Source organism: Eriocheir sinensis, chromosome 19 (assembly GCF_024679095.1).
Source record: "Eriocheir sinensis breed Jianghai 21 chromosome 19, ASM2467909v1, whole genome shotgun sequence".
Classification (NCBI taxonomy): Eukaryota; Metazoa; Arthropoda; class Malacostraca; order Decapoda; family Varunidae; genus Eriocheir; species Eriocheir sinensis.
This window is the reverse complement of record NC_066527.1, coordinates 3,610,047-3,622,865: the sequence shown is the minus strand read 5'-3', so window position 1 is coordinate 3,622,865 and position 12,819 is coordinate 3,610,047. Positions and strand designations below refer to the sequence as shown.

At 50.6% G+C, this 12,819-nt stretch overlaps 2 protein-coding genes across 23 annotated transcripts in view; both read right to left on the bottom strand.

Annotated features, from left to right (window-relative positions):
* Positions 1-4,645, bottom strand: part of LOC127000558 (cuticle protein 7-like) — a 59,590-nt gene extending 54,945 nt beyond the window's left edge. For 2 of the 13 annotated variants that reach the window (XM_050864342.1, XM_050864344.1), the window contains exons 1-2: positions 4,608-4,645; positions 4,089-4,229 (exon numbers count right to left, since the gene is read on the bottom strand). In XM_050864342.1, the coding sequence (XP_050720299.1) occupies positions 4,089-4,229; positions 4,608-4,619 (153 nt within the window). In that variant the 5' untranslated portion in view covers positions 4,620-4,645. Of the gene's footprint in view, positions 1-50; positions 192-567; positions 734-3,694; positions 3,875-4,088; positions 4,230-4,607 lie in introns of those variants that run through there. The other 11 variants (XM_050864360.1, XM_050864362.1, XM_050864361.1 and 8 more) reach the window with 10 other exon arrangements.
* The window catches only part of LOC127000561 (pro-resilin-like), a 28,768-nt gene that overhangs the window by 676 nt on the left and 15,273 nt on the right, over positions 1-12,819 (bottom strand). The window contains exons 1-4 of one of the 10 annotated variants that reach the window (XM_050864372.1): positions 10,090-10,198; positions 9,437-9,577; positions 8,905-9,084; positions 3,494-3,694 (exon numbers count right to left, since the gene is read on the bottom strand). In XM_050864372.1, the coding sequence (XP_050720329.1) occupies positions 3,542-3,694; positions 8,905-9,084; positions 9,437-9,577; positions 10,090-10,101 (486 nt within the window). In that variant the 5' untranslated portion in view covers positions 10,102-10,198 and the 3' untranslated portion in view covers positions 3,494-3,541. Of the gene's footprint in view, positions 1-3,418; positions 3,695-8,618; positions 9,085-9,436; positions 9,578-10,089; positions 10,199-12,819 lie in introns of those variants that run through there. The other 9 variants (XM_050864368.1, XM_050864378.1, XM_050864371.1 and 6 more) reach the window with 9 other exon arrangements.

Genomic DNA, 12,819 nt, shown 5'->3' with positions numbered 1-12,819 from the left:
TATATGTGTTAAGCGTGTATACCTGTAAGTCTTGTGGCTAGGACACTCACCGTCTGTTGGGGCTGGCTGTAGGATGGGGCGGGGGTGCCGTAGGAGGGCCGTGGGGTGCCGTAGGTGGGCTGGGGCGTGGGCGGCCTGTAGGGCCTCTGGTCGGCGATGGCGACAGCCACGAGGGCTGACACGAGGACGAGCTGTGGATGAGGAAATAGTGAGGTGACGGGGGCGTGAACGGAGGCGTCTGATGGGGGGTGAGACCTTTGTGAAAAGATTGGGGGCGTGAGGGGACGTGTTGGTCTGGGGCGTCAATGAGAAGACATGGGGGTGGGAGGGTGGGGGGAGTGGCGAGGCACGAGCATATCGACACCAGACCTCAACCTCAAAAGTGAATGAATATTAAAAGAAAACAAATAAGTCAGCTACAAAATAATAAGGTCACGCCCCGCTCAGGAGGCTCATAAACATGCAGGTGGGGGCCGATACGAGGCTTTCACACGCCCTCTGCCGGACAGGGCTGGAGGGGCTGAGGGGGGCAGGTGTGGGTGCTGTGTGGGGGTGGGGAGCCAGTACCTTGAAGACCATGTTGGGGGCTGTGGTGCTTGAGGAACTGATGGCTGTTCTGTCGCTCCGGCTGGTTATATACTCTGGCGGTGGTGGTGGTGGTGGCGGTGGTGGCGTCACGTGGGCGGAGCTGAACAGTTGCTCATGACGGGAAAATACAGGGAGGAGGGAAGCGGAGGGAGGGGGAGGTGGATTTAGGGAGAAGTCGGGAGGAAGAGTGTGGAAGAGAGATGCGTCACGGGAGGAGGAAAGAGTGAGAGAAAATGAGAGATTGAGGTAGGGAGGAAAGAAGAATGGATATAGGGAGAAGAAAAGGCGTGAATGAAAGAGGGAAGAAAGAACTGAAGGAGGGAGAAAAGAAGAAAATTAATGTATGGGGAGAGAGACGGGAGGGTAGTAAAGAGAGGGAAGGGGAAGGAAAGGTAAGTCAGATGGAGGAGAGAGAGAGGATGAAAACAGAAAGAACATAAGGAGTCTGCAAGATTTCGGAAATCCTACACAAGCATCTCTTGTAAATCCAACCTTACCCTCCACCTACTTATCTTGCCTATCCATGAACTTATCCAACCTTTTCTTGAAGTCATATCTGTTCCTCCCGTCCACTACTCTTGGTAAACAAATTCTTACTTGTGTCTATGTGGAGTCTCAATGAACTTATCTAACCTTTTCTTGAAGTCATCTCTGTTCCTCCCATCCACTACTCTTGGTAAACAAAGGAAAGGGTAAGTCAGATGGAGGAGAGAGAAAGGATGAAAACAGAAAGAACATAAGGAGTCTGCAAGAAGTCGGAAATCCTACACAAGCATCTCCTGTAAATTCAACCTTACCCACGACCTACCTATCTTGCCTATCCATGAACTTATCCAACCTTTTCTTGAAGTCATCTCTCTTCCTCCCATTAACTACTCTTGCTAAATGAATTCTTACTTGTGTCTATGTAGAGTCTCAATGAACTTATCTAACCTTTTCTTGAACTCATCTCTCTTCATCCCATCCACTATGCCTGGTAAACAAATTCTTACTCTGTCTATGTGGAGTCTCAATGTATCTAACTTAAACCCATTGCTACGTGTCCTGTTCGTCTCTCTTACCAGCAGGACCTTATTGACATCACCCTTATTAAAGCCTTTCATTCAATCACAACCTCCAGTAAAGTGTCCTTGCCCCCTTCGCCTTCCAAGAGAATGCAGGTTTAAACATTTAAGCCAATCCTTATACGTGACGTTTCTGAATCCGTGAATCATCTTTGTCACCCTCCTCTGCACAGATTATAAGGGAGGAGGCGTGAAGAAGAGAGAGGGAGAGAGAGGGGAAGGGAGGAGGCGTGAAGGAGATAAAGGGAAGGAAAGAGGAAAGGAGAAAATTATTGCATGAAAAGAGGGAAAGGGAGAGAAGAGGAGAGAGGAGATGAAGGAGGCTTGAAGAAGAGGAGAGAGAGAGGGCGCGTGAAGGAAAGAGATTAAAAAGAAAGATGAAAGGAGGAAATTGATGTGTAGTAAGAGGAATAGGGCCCAAAGAGGAGAAGGAAAGGGGGCAGTGAATGGAAGGAAGGAAGGAAGGGGGATGTGTCACAAAGAGAGAGGGAAGGAAAGAGCTATGGAGGAAATTAATATATGGAGGCGGAATTGGGGCACTGGGGCATCAGTAAAGGAGATAAAAGTGAAGGTTTGTGGATACGATATACCTGCGCGTGGCTCCAGTGTTCATCTCCGTCGCATTGGCCCTTTGACCATGTGGTGGGAAGGAAGGAAGGGAAAGGGAGGAAACAAGAGAGAGGATATAGGAGAGGCGGCAAGAAGAGAGAGAAGGAAAGAGAAAATGAGGAAAGTAATGAATGAAGAGGGAGAGAAGGAAGGGAGGAAAGAACATAAGAACATAAGAACGTAAGGAGTCTGCAAGAGGCCGGTTGGTATATACAAGGCAGCTCCTGTACACTTAACTCCACCTTACCTCACCATCCAAGGCTTTAAGCTCTTCTTGAATGTATCTATGGTATTGGCAGAAGAAGAAGAAGAAGAAGAAGAAGAAGATGGTAATGATGAAGAAAGAGAGAGCATGGAGAGTACCCGGAGAAGAGTCCTGCGGGAGGTCGGCGTGCCCCACCTGCGGCACACAGGAGTGGCGACAAACCTTAGCCTGGAGGTGGACCTTCCCACTGATGCACACCGAGCCGGAGTCTTGCAGCCAGGGCACACGTGGCCAGGGTTTGTTGGTCCGCTGACGGCCTCCTGCGTCACTTTGGCTCTTGCCATCGACAACTACCGGATGCGACTCACTGCCTGAACGAAAGCTGTGGACGGACGCTTGGTGTCGGCGGGAGTTGTGCAGTGTGACCACCACCGGGAAAGGGGTGTTATTCTACATCTGAAACTTTCGTTACATTAGACTACTGAAAAACGTTACAGTAGTCTTCAAACTAAGCCTGGGGTCTGTAACCAAACACGTTCAAGATGGCTCCGTTTCCTTCTCTGACGCTTCAGTGGCACCTGATGTTTTCTTCCTCTTCAAGCCAAGAGCTGGGAGACCATGATCTGATGGAAGCACCAAGGCAGTCTTGTTGTCCTGGGTGTAGGACCAGTCAGGGAGGAGCGGAGCATCCCATTGGTGACAACAGTTGTTGATGACAAGTGGCAAGAACTGTGAATCAACCAAGCCAAATCGCAACCCATGTGTTTCTAGCCGCACATGGAGCCAGGTGGCTGCAAGGTAAACTACACAATGCTGGCCAGGCAAGCGAGACTGTGACCGCAGGCAGCTCCTGCCTTGTGGCGGGTGACGAGGGGCAGGGCGGCGGTGGACGGGGCACTGCAGGGGGTGCAGAGGAAAGGCTGCCAAGAGCCGTGTTTCCGGTGGACGGGAAGGAATTGGAAAGTAAGTCATTTGGTGTGTTTTGCGTTTATTGCATGTTTGGAGCAGCAGCAGCAGCAGCATTGACCTATTTACAGGGATGGAAGGACGCGGGCATCGTCAGGCGTGGGCGGCATTACCCGTAGGCGGGGGTGGGGGTGCCGTAGGTGGGGGCGGGGGGGCCGTAGGTGGGGGTGGGGGTGCCATAGGTGGGGGCGGGGGGGCCATAGGAGGGTCTTGGGGAGCCGTATCCCTGCTGGGGGTACTGAGCCTCGCCCTGGTAGGTGACCTGCGCTACGAAGCCGGAGTCGCCGTTGACGGTGTAGTCGACGCGCTGGAGGCGGCCGTCGGGCAGCTGCACGTAGTAGGAGCCCTGGGTGTCGTAGCCGTCGCGGGACTCCTGGTGGCCGTAGTCGTTGCCGGAGGGCGCGTCGTTGACGGCCCAGTCAAACTGGTACTGGGGTCTTGACTGTTAGGGGGAAAAGAGGGGGGCGGTGAGTGTGAGGCAAGATGACAGGTGTGTACATGTACAAGCCTCGGTCAAGTCAAAGGTGTGTACATGTACAGGCCTTGTACAAGTCACAGGTGTGTACATGTAACCTCCTTGTAGTGCAAGTCACAGGTGTGTACATGTACATGTGTTAAGTGTGTACACGTTTAAGTCTTCTGGCCAGGACACTCACCGTCTGCTGGGGCTGGCTGTAGGACGGGGCGGGGGCGCTGTAGGAGGGACGTGGGGTCCCGTAGGTGGGCTGGGGTGTGGGAGGCCTGTAGGGCGTCTGGTCGGCGAGGGCGACGGCCACCAGGGCGGACACGAGGGCGAGCTGCGGATGAGGAAATAGTGAGGTGACGGGGGCGTGAACGGAGGCGTCTGTTGGGGGGTGAGACCTTTGTGAGAAGATTGGGGGCGTGAGGGGGACGTGTTTTTCTGGGGCGGTAATGAGAAGACGTGTGGATGGGAGGGTGGGGGGAGTTTCGAAGCACGAGCATATCGACACCAGACCTCAACCTCAAAAGTGAAGCAATATTAAAAGAAAGTAAATAAGTCAGCTTCAAAACAATAAGGTCACGCCCCGCTCAGGAGGCTCATAAACATGCAGGTGGGGGCCGATACGAGGCTTTCCCACGCCCTCTGCTGGACAGGGCTGGAGGGGCTGAGGGGGGCAGGTGTGGGGGCTGTGTGGGGGGTGGTGAGCCAGTACCTTGAAGACCATGTTTGGGGCTGTGGCGGTTGAGGAACTGATGGCTGTTCTGTCGCTCCGGCTGGTTATATACTCTGGCGGCGGTGGTGGTGGTGGTGGTGGTGGTGATGGTGGTGGTGGAGGGAGGGGGAGGTGGATTTAGGGAGGAGTCGGGAAACATGGAAACATGGAAATGCAGGCAACAGAAAGCCTTTTGGCTCATTACAAGGTCGCCCGGTTGGGTGATTTAATCTGGTCGACCGCCACTTGGGGCTTGGTGAGCAGATGAAAGCACCTCGATATTGAGGAGCAGATGGAAGCCCCTCGTTATTCAGTTTACTCCCGACGCAGCGAAATGACGGTCGATTCTATATTTGAAGGAGTTGATGGTATTCGCATTTACTACTTCTGAGGGAAGATTGTTCCAGTGGCGGATGACTCGGTTTGAAAAGAAACTCCTTCCAATGTCTGTGTTACATCGACTCGACTGAATGGGTAAACCGTTATTTCTAGTTCTTGAGTTGGTTTGCAGTTCAAAGAATTTGGAGTAATCGACGTTATTGAACTTTTTTAGATACTTGAAGACTTGAATCATATCCCCTCGTAGGCGTCTTTTCTCCAATGTAAAGAGATTGAGTCGCTTGAGTCGTTCCTCGTACGGTTGAGCCCTGAAGGTTGGAATCATCTTTGTAGCGCGTCGCTGAATCCTTTCCATTAGAGCTATGTCCTTTCTGTAATAGGGAGACCAGAACTGCATTGCATACCCGAGGTGCGGTCTTACCATGGAATTATACATGGATAGCATCACGTCTGGTGTTTTACACTCGAAGTGTCTCGCTATGAACCCGAGCATAATGTTGGCCTTGTTGTATACTTTTTTACAGTGATTCGCGTGTTTCAGGTCACTGCTGATAGTGACTCCAAGATCCTTTTCCTCCTGCATCGCTTGCAGAGGTCTCCCATTCATGATGTATGTATGGTTACTATTTTGGGGACCAATGTGCATGACTTTGCATTTGTCAACATTAAAAGACATTTGCCATTTCTCCGACCATTCGATAATGTGATTGAGGTCTTTCTGAATGATTTCGCAGTCGGTCTTTGTGAGGGCATCTCCACCCACCTTGGTGTCATCTGCAAATTTCGATATTGTGGATTTCAGTCCTGATTCTAGGTCATTGATATATATGATAAAGAGGATGTCCCAGCACTGAGGGGCGTGGAGGAGAGATGGGTCACGGGAGGAGGAAAGAGTGAGGGAAAATGAGAGATTGAGGTAGGGAGGAAAGATAAATGGATATACGGAGAAGAAAAGGCGTGAATGAAAGAGGGAAGAAAGAACTGAAGGAGGGAGAAAAGAAGAGAATTAATGTATGGGGAGAGAGACGGAGGGTAGTAAAGAGGGAAGGGGAAGGAAAGGTAAGTCAGATGGAGAGAGAGAGGATGAAAACAGAAAGAACATAAGGAGTCTGCAAGAAGTCGGAAATCCTACACAAGCATCTCCTGTAAATCCAACCTTACCCACTTCTTTTTCTTCTTGTTCTCGTTCTTTTTGTTGTTGCTCTTCTTTTTCCAGTTCTTGTTCTACTTGTTTTACTTGTTCTTGTTACTTTCATCTCTGTTGCCATTATTACTTCTCTTTGGGCGGTGACTCTGCTTCTTCCCTCTCACAAGTTAGGACATTTTCCCCGTCAGGAGCCCCGCCCGTGAGCAGTGTCCTGCCCCGCCCCGCTATGTATCATCCCAATTATATTATCCTCATCCTCATCCATCCCAGGCAGTACCCGAAGTCCCCGCCCCGCCCCTCAACCCTGCCCCGCCCCTCAGCCCCACCCCGCCCCGTCCCTGCAATAGCGAGTCGTTGTCTGAAGGATATATGTTGCCTGTGGGTATTAGTGAGAGTGGCGACGATGGCTTGGAGACTCATCTGACCGCACTCTTGCTCGGCGAAGGTGAATGGCGTTGGGGGGGGCCGAGGAGTACGGGGTGGGGGGTGGGGGGTGGTTGCCTGCAGCCTCCTACCCCCCACCCTTCCGCTACACCTCTCCCCTCACCTCCCATTCTACACCTTTGCTTGGACCCCCCCTCCGTGACCCCCTTGCCTGAACTCCCTCCCTGTTACACCCCTGCCCACAGTCCCCCTGCTACCCTCTTTCCGTTATTTAGCGTGTTCAGAAGTAAGATAATATAGTGCTTTCGGGAAGGACTTGAGGAACGGATGTAGGTGAAAATAATAAAGGTGGACATTTTTATTATATCACGGTGACGAAGCTGCGACCTTTACTTTGTGGGAGGCTTGGGAACTACTTTATTATATTATTACTTATTCTATTCTTATGTTCTTAACCAAGCATCATCTTTTGCCTTTAAACTCACACTAATTATCGGATCGCGGCATCTTTCCTCGTACACTCCTTCACCCTAGCTTGACTTTTATTTTTAGAGTAAAAGCATCAGCTCAGAGGCATAAATAAGCATAAAAAAGCCCAGTAATCGCCGCTCCTATGAAATAAAGTTAAAAATGAGTGACTTATTTTGCGTACGGTACAGCAAAGAAAAACTTGTCTTGTCGCCAAAAAAATATCATGCGTCATTTTGTGGAAACTCTCACGGCTTTCATTATTATTGTTATTTTTTGTAATGTTATTGATAAATGGTGTTCGCCGATAGTGAAATCTTGTACCTCTGGAGTCGTTTTGTAATATTGCGTCCTACTAACTCGTAAATGTTTCCTGTACAGCAGTTTGCGTTGAAATTTGTTGATCGTTGATGAGAAACGCGAAGGTCATGTTTGTTGTTCTCTGTTAAACTTTCTTGTTCTTTTTTTGTTCTTGCTCTTGTTTTTGTTCCTTGTTCATCCTCGTCTTCGTTTTCTTCTCTTTCATTTTTTTTGTCACTGTATAATATATATATATATATATATATATATATATATATATATATATATATATATATATATATATATATATATATATATATATATATATATATATATATACCTATTATCATGTATATGTGAATGTATGACTGTATGTGTCAGTATCACGCCACAGGATGTTTAAAAACACGTCGGTGCTTGTGGCCGTGAGAACAGATGCTTGGCTGACACTACATCAGCAAATGATGACAAATCATCCCAAGTCAGCTCCGGAAGGATCATAGTTCCGGGAGGGAGCCACGCACATAAACACCTTTCGCCCGAGCTACCAGGGGAGACGAAGACGGGCGAGGGCACGGAACACAAGGTCCGCTCTGGGTGTGCTACTTATCTTTGGTGCGATCGCTCACATAAACTTGTAACTATTGTGAAAAATTGTCAATACCATTTTTATACTAAAAGCCACACACCTTTTAATGTCCCTGTGAGAGAGAGAAGTACAGTGAACTAAACTGAACTTGTAACGGCTCCGCTCGGCCACACATCATCTACCTCACTTAACTAAAGGCTGTTGTGTTATCACCACCTACTACAGTCAACTTGTGAAGCAGGCCGCGGTAACACCGGCCCTGTAACGAGTGAGATAACAGCTCGCGCCTTAAACTAACACTTAACAGGAACCACCTTAAAAATAACAAAAAAGGTATAACAACTGTCAACGTCCTCGCCATCTTGCATTTATTATTATTATTATTTTTTAAAGAATATGTGAATGAATGAGTTGATGAGTAAATGAATGACTGAATGAATGACTGAGTAAATTGACTGACTGGATGAATATATGCATGAGTAAATGAATGACTGAATGAATGCATGAATGAGTCAGCCTTGACGGTTCACCGCGTCCAAGCTCCAAGGTCACAGGGTGGCGGGGTGGGCGGGTGATATGACGGGGCTGGGGCTGGCTGCCGGGTGAGCCGCATGGGGGAAGCCGAGCGTCGCGCCGCAGCCCGCGTGGATCCAGACACAGACAGCCGCCACAGGAATGTTGTGGGAACCCCCCGAGGCAGGTGTGTGGCAAGGAGCAAGGGGCGGGGGCGTGGCGGGGCGTTGCTTGTCTGTGGCGTTCAGTGAACGGCTATTGACCTTTATGTTGGTGAGGGTTGTGTTCGCGACGGCAGGGCGAGGTGGGGTGGGAGAGGCTTTATATTTTGTCGTTATCTTTTATTGCATGTTGAGAGCAGCAGCAGCAGCAGTGACCTATTTACAATGATGGAAGGACGCGGGCATCGTCAGGCGAGGGCGACATTACCCGTAGGCGGGGGTGGGGGGGCCGTAGGTGGGGGCCGGGGTTCCGTAGGTGGGGGCGGGGGGGCCGTAGGAGGGTCTTGGGGAGCCGTATCCCTGCTGGGGGTACTGAGCCTCGCCCTCGTAGGTGACCTGCGCCACGAAGCCGGAATCGCCGTTGACGGTGTAGTCGACGCGCTGGAGGCGGCCGTCGGGCAGCTGCACGTAGTAGGAGCCCTGGGTGTCGTAGCCGTCGCGGGACTCCTGGTGGCCGTAGTCGTTGCCGGAGGGCGCGTCGTTGACGGCCCAGTCAAACTGGTACTGGGGGCGTGACTGTTGGGGGAGGAAGAGAGGGGTGCGGTGAGTGTGAGGCAAGATGACAGGTGTGTACATGTACAGGCCTTGTAGTAGAAGTCACAGGTGTGTACATGTACAGGTCTTTTACAAGCCACAGGTGTGTACATATACAGGCCTTGTACAAGTCACAGGTGTGTACATGTACTGGTCTTTTACAAGTCACAGGTGTGTACATGTACAGGCCTTGTAGTAGAAGTCACAGGTGTGTACATGTACGGGCCTTGTACAAGTCACAGGTGTGTACATGTACAGGCCTTGTACAAGTCTTGTGTGGACACAAATAATGACAGGTGTTTAAACGTGTAAATCTCGTGGCCAGGACACTCACCGTCTGCTGGGGCTGGCTGTAGGACGGGGCGGGGGCGCCGTAGGTGGGCTGGGGGGTGCCGTAGGTGGGCTGGGGGGTGGGTGGCCTGTAGGGCCTCTGGTCGGCGAGGGCGGCGGCTACGAGGGCGGACACGATGAAAAGCTGCAGAGTAAGAAGAGTTAATGAGGGACACTTGTGAAGAATGCATTTTATTATTGGTACTGGAGGGGCTCGAGGGGTGATGGGTTGACCGTCGTGGGGTGTGGGGTGAACCTGTGGGGGGCATATACATGGGGCTTTGCGTGGTGTGTAATTATAATAAGTTTATTAATGTAAGGCAGCCGTCAGGCTGAAAATATACAAATTAAAAATACAAGAAACTAATAGTAAATAGGCTGCACTAGAGGGAGGGAGAGGGTGGGGGGTGGTTTGGGAGAGCTAAAAATAGAGACATAAGGGAGAGGGAGGGTGGTGTGAAGGGGGAACTTAGAGGGGTAGCGGCGAGGTGCTAAACTCCACCGCGGCCCTTTGGGTATGACTGTCACTGGGCATTGTTTATCATCCGCACCATCGCGGGCACTGCGCTACGTTTGTAACGGTCGGTGTGTGTGTGTGTGTGTGTGTGTGTGTGTGTGTGTGTGTGTGTGTGTGTGTGAGGGTTGGACAGCCACTACCTTGAGGGCCATGTCGGAGGTCTGTGGGCGTTGGACTGCTGACTGTTCTTCCTCAGCGGCCTCTTATATAGTGATGGCGACGGCGGCGAGGCTGACGTCAGGAGGGCCGGGAGGGAAAGCAGAAGAGTTATTTTCAATACGCAGTGAAGGAAAACAGGGAGGAGTCAGAGGGAGGGAGGGGCGGAGGGGGAGGTGTGAAGCAACGATGAAAGAGGTGACAGCGGAGGGCGGGGGCGTCGCGGCCTTGAGACGGGCCGCCGCGAGGTGAGGAGGAGTCGCCCTAGTTTTCCTGGTGGTGGGTGACGCATCTCTGGTCCTTCTTGGCTCATCCCGTGCTTCCGTGTACTGCCTGGCCTTCAGCTCCGGCCCTCGATTCTTAAGCCCCTTCACACTGTGCCGACTCTGGGCCACGACAACCCAGCGGCTCGGGGTATACGAGGTCTGGGGTGTGAAATGTTGATGATTAAGGATCGCACATGGTCGGCAAGAGGTCTAGAAACGATCGCCTGATGCTGATTTGGCACAATGTGAACGGGGCCTTAAGGTCGTTGTGTTGTCGTGGCCCAGAGTCGGCACAATGTGAAGGGGGCCTAAAGGTCGCTGTGTTGTCGTGGCCCAGAGTCGGCACAATGTGAACGGGGCCTAAAGGTCGTTGTGTTGTCGTGGCCCAGAGTCGGCACAATGTGAAGGGGGCCTAAAGGTCGTTGTGTTGTCGTGGCCCAGAGTCGGCACAATGTGAAGGGGGCCTAAAGGTCGTTGTGTTGTCGTGGCCCAGAGTCGGCACAATGTGAAGGGGGCCTAAAGGTCGTTGTGTTGTCGTGGCCCAGAGTCGGCACAATGTGAAGGGGGCCTAAAGGTCGCTGTGTTGTCGTGGCCCAGAGTCGGCACAATGTGAAGGGGGCCTAAAGGTCGTTGTGTTGTCTTGGCCCAGAGTCGGCACAATGTGAAGGGGGCCTACAGGTCGCTGGGTTGTCGTGTCCCAGAGTCGGCACAATGTGAACGGGGGCCTAAAGGTCGCTGGGTTGTCGTGGCCCAGAGTCGGCACAGTGTGAAGGGGGCCCAAAGGTCGCTGTGTTGTCGTGGCCCAGAGTCGGCACAATGTGAAGGGGGCCTAAAGGTCGCTGTGTTGTCGTGGCCCAGAGTCGGCACAATGTGAAGGGGGCCTAAAGGTCGCTGTGTTGTCGTGGCCCAGAGTCGGCACAATGTGAAGGGGGCCTAAAGGTCGCTGTGTTGTCGTGGCCCAGAGTCGGCACAATGTGAAGGGGGCCTAAAGGTCGCTGGGTTGTCGCGGCCCAGATTCGGCACAGTGTGAAGGGGGCCTAAAGGTCGCTGTGTTGTCGTGGCCCAGAGTCGGCACAATGTGAAGGGGGCCTAAAGGTCGCTGTTTTGTCGTGGCCCAGAGTCGGCACAGTGTGAAGGGGGCCTAAAGGTCGCTGTGTTGTCGTGGCCCAGAGTCGGCACAGTGTGAAGGGGGCCTAAAGGTCGCTGTGTTGTCGTGGCCCAGAGTCGGCACAGTGTGAACGGGGCCTAAAGGTCGCTGGGTTGTCGCGTTCCCAGAGTCGGCACAGTGTGATCGGGGCCTTACTCTTCGTCTTACTTTTACTGCTACTCCTACTTTTACTTTTTCTCTTTTACTTTTACTTCTCTTTTACTCTTACCCTCTTACTCTTATCCTTATATTCTCGCTCTCACTCAAATGCTCTTACTCTAATATCTATACTTCTACTCTTTTATGCTTACTCTTATATTCTTCCGGCTATTCCTACTCTTCCTTTTATTGATTTCTACTCCTTCCATACCTCTTAATTACACTCAGTTTTCGCATTGTTCTGATCCTCTTCCTCTTGCTCTTCTGTTCGTCTTTCTCTGTATTTCAATACATTCCACTCCTTCTCTTGTCTTTCGATATCACTCAACCCTTTTTTCATGGTACTGTTCCTTTTATTCTTCCTTTCTTTACCTTCCACTAATTCCCCAACCTTTATGTATCACTAAAGTATTTTTGCATGCTCACTGTCTCTTCCTCCTCATAGTTAGCATATAGTTTTGGGTGCCGCGAGCTATTGTTATTCTGCTCTGTGCTCTGTTTTTCTTTCATGATCATTAACGTTTCTCAGTCTCGCTTTTACCCTCAAGCCGTGACCTCATCGTGCTAGAATCTTAAGAAGGGTTTCAAAATTAGAACGCGGCTAGCAACCCTCTCAATCCTCTCTCGCTCTCACTCACTCTCTCCGGCATTTCACCTTCCTTGCAATCTTAGAAATATGTACCTTTTGTTTTCTTTATTGCCGCATCCTGGTCCATCCTATACTGTTAAACCTCGAAGCATTTCTCAAACTTAGCTTTTATTGTAATAATTTATCTTTTCTCCATCTCCTGTAACACCTGCGTCTTCCTTCACACCTTTCATCTCTCTTACACACATGCCAAAGTCTTGCATTCGAGCTTTCATTCTTACTGGCATGAAGTGTCTTCCTGCTCTGTCCAGCCTTACCTCGCCATCTGTGCTTATCTTACTAATACCGTATCATATTATCTTATCATGTCATATCTCATCTCATATAATTTCATCTCTGCTCATCTTATCTCTTTTTATCTCATCTCATTTCTTCTTACTAAAACCCATGGCATTTCCCAAAGCCATCTTTTTATCAGTAACTCGTTTATGCTCAGTTCTCTACTTTCCAGATTACATATTTTCGCTTATTAAGCTTCGTTTCCAGCTCTGTC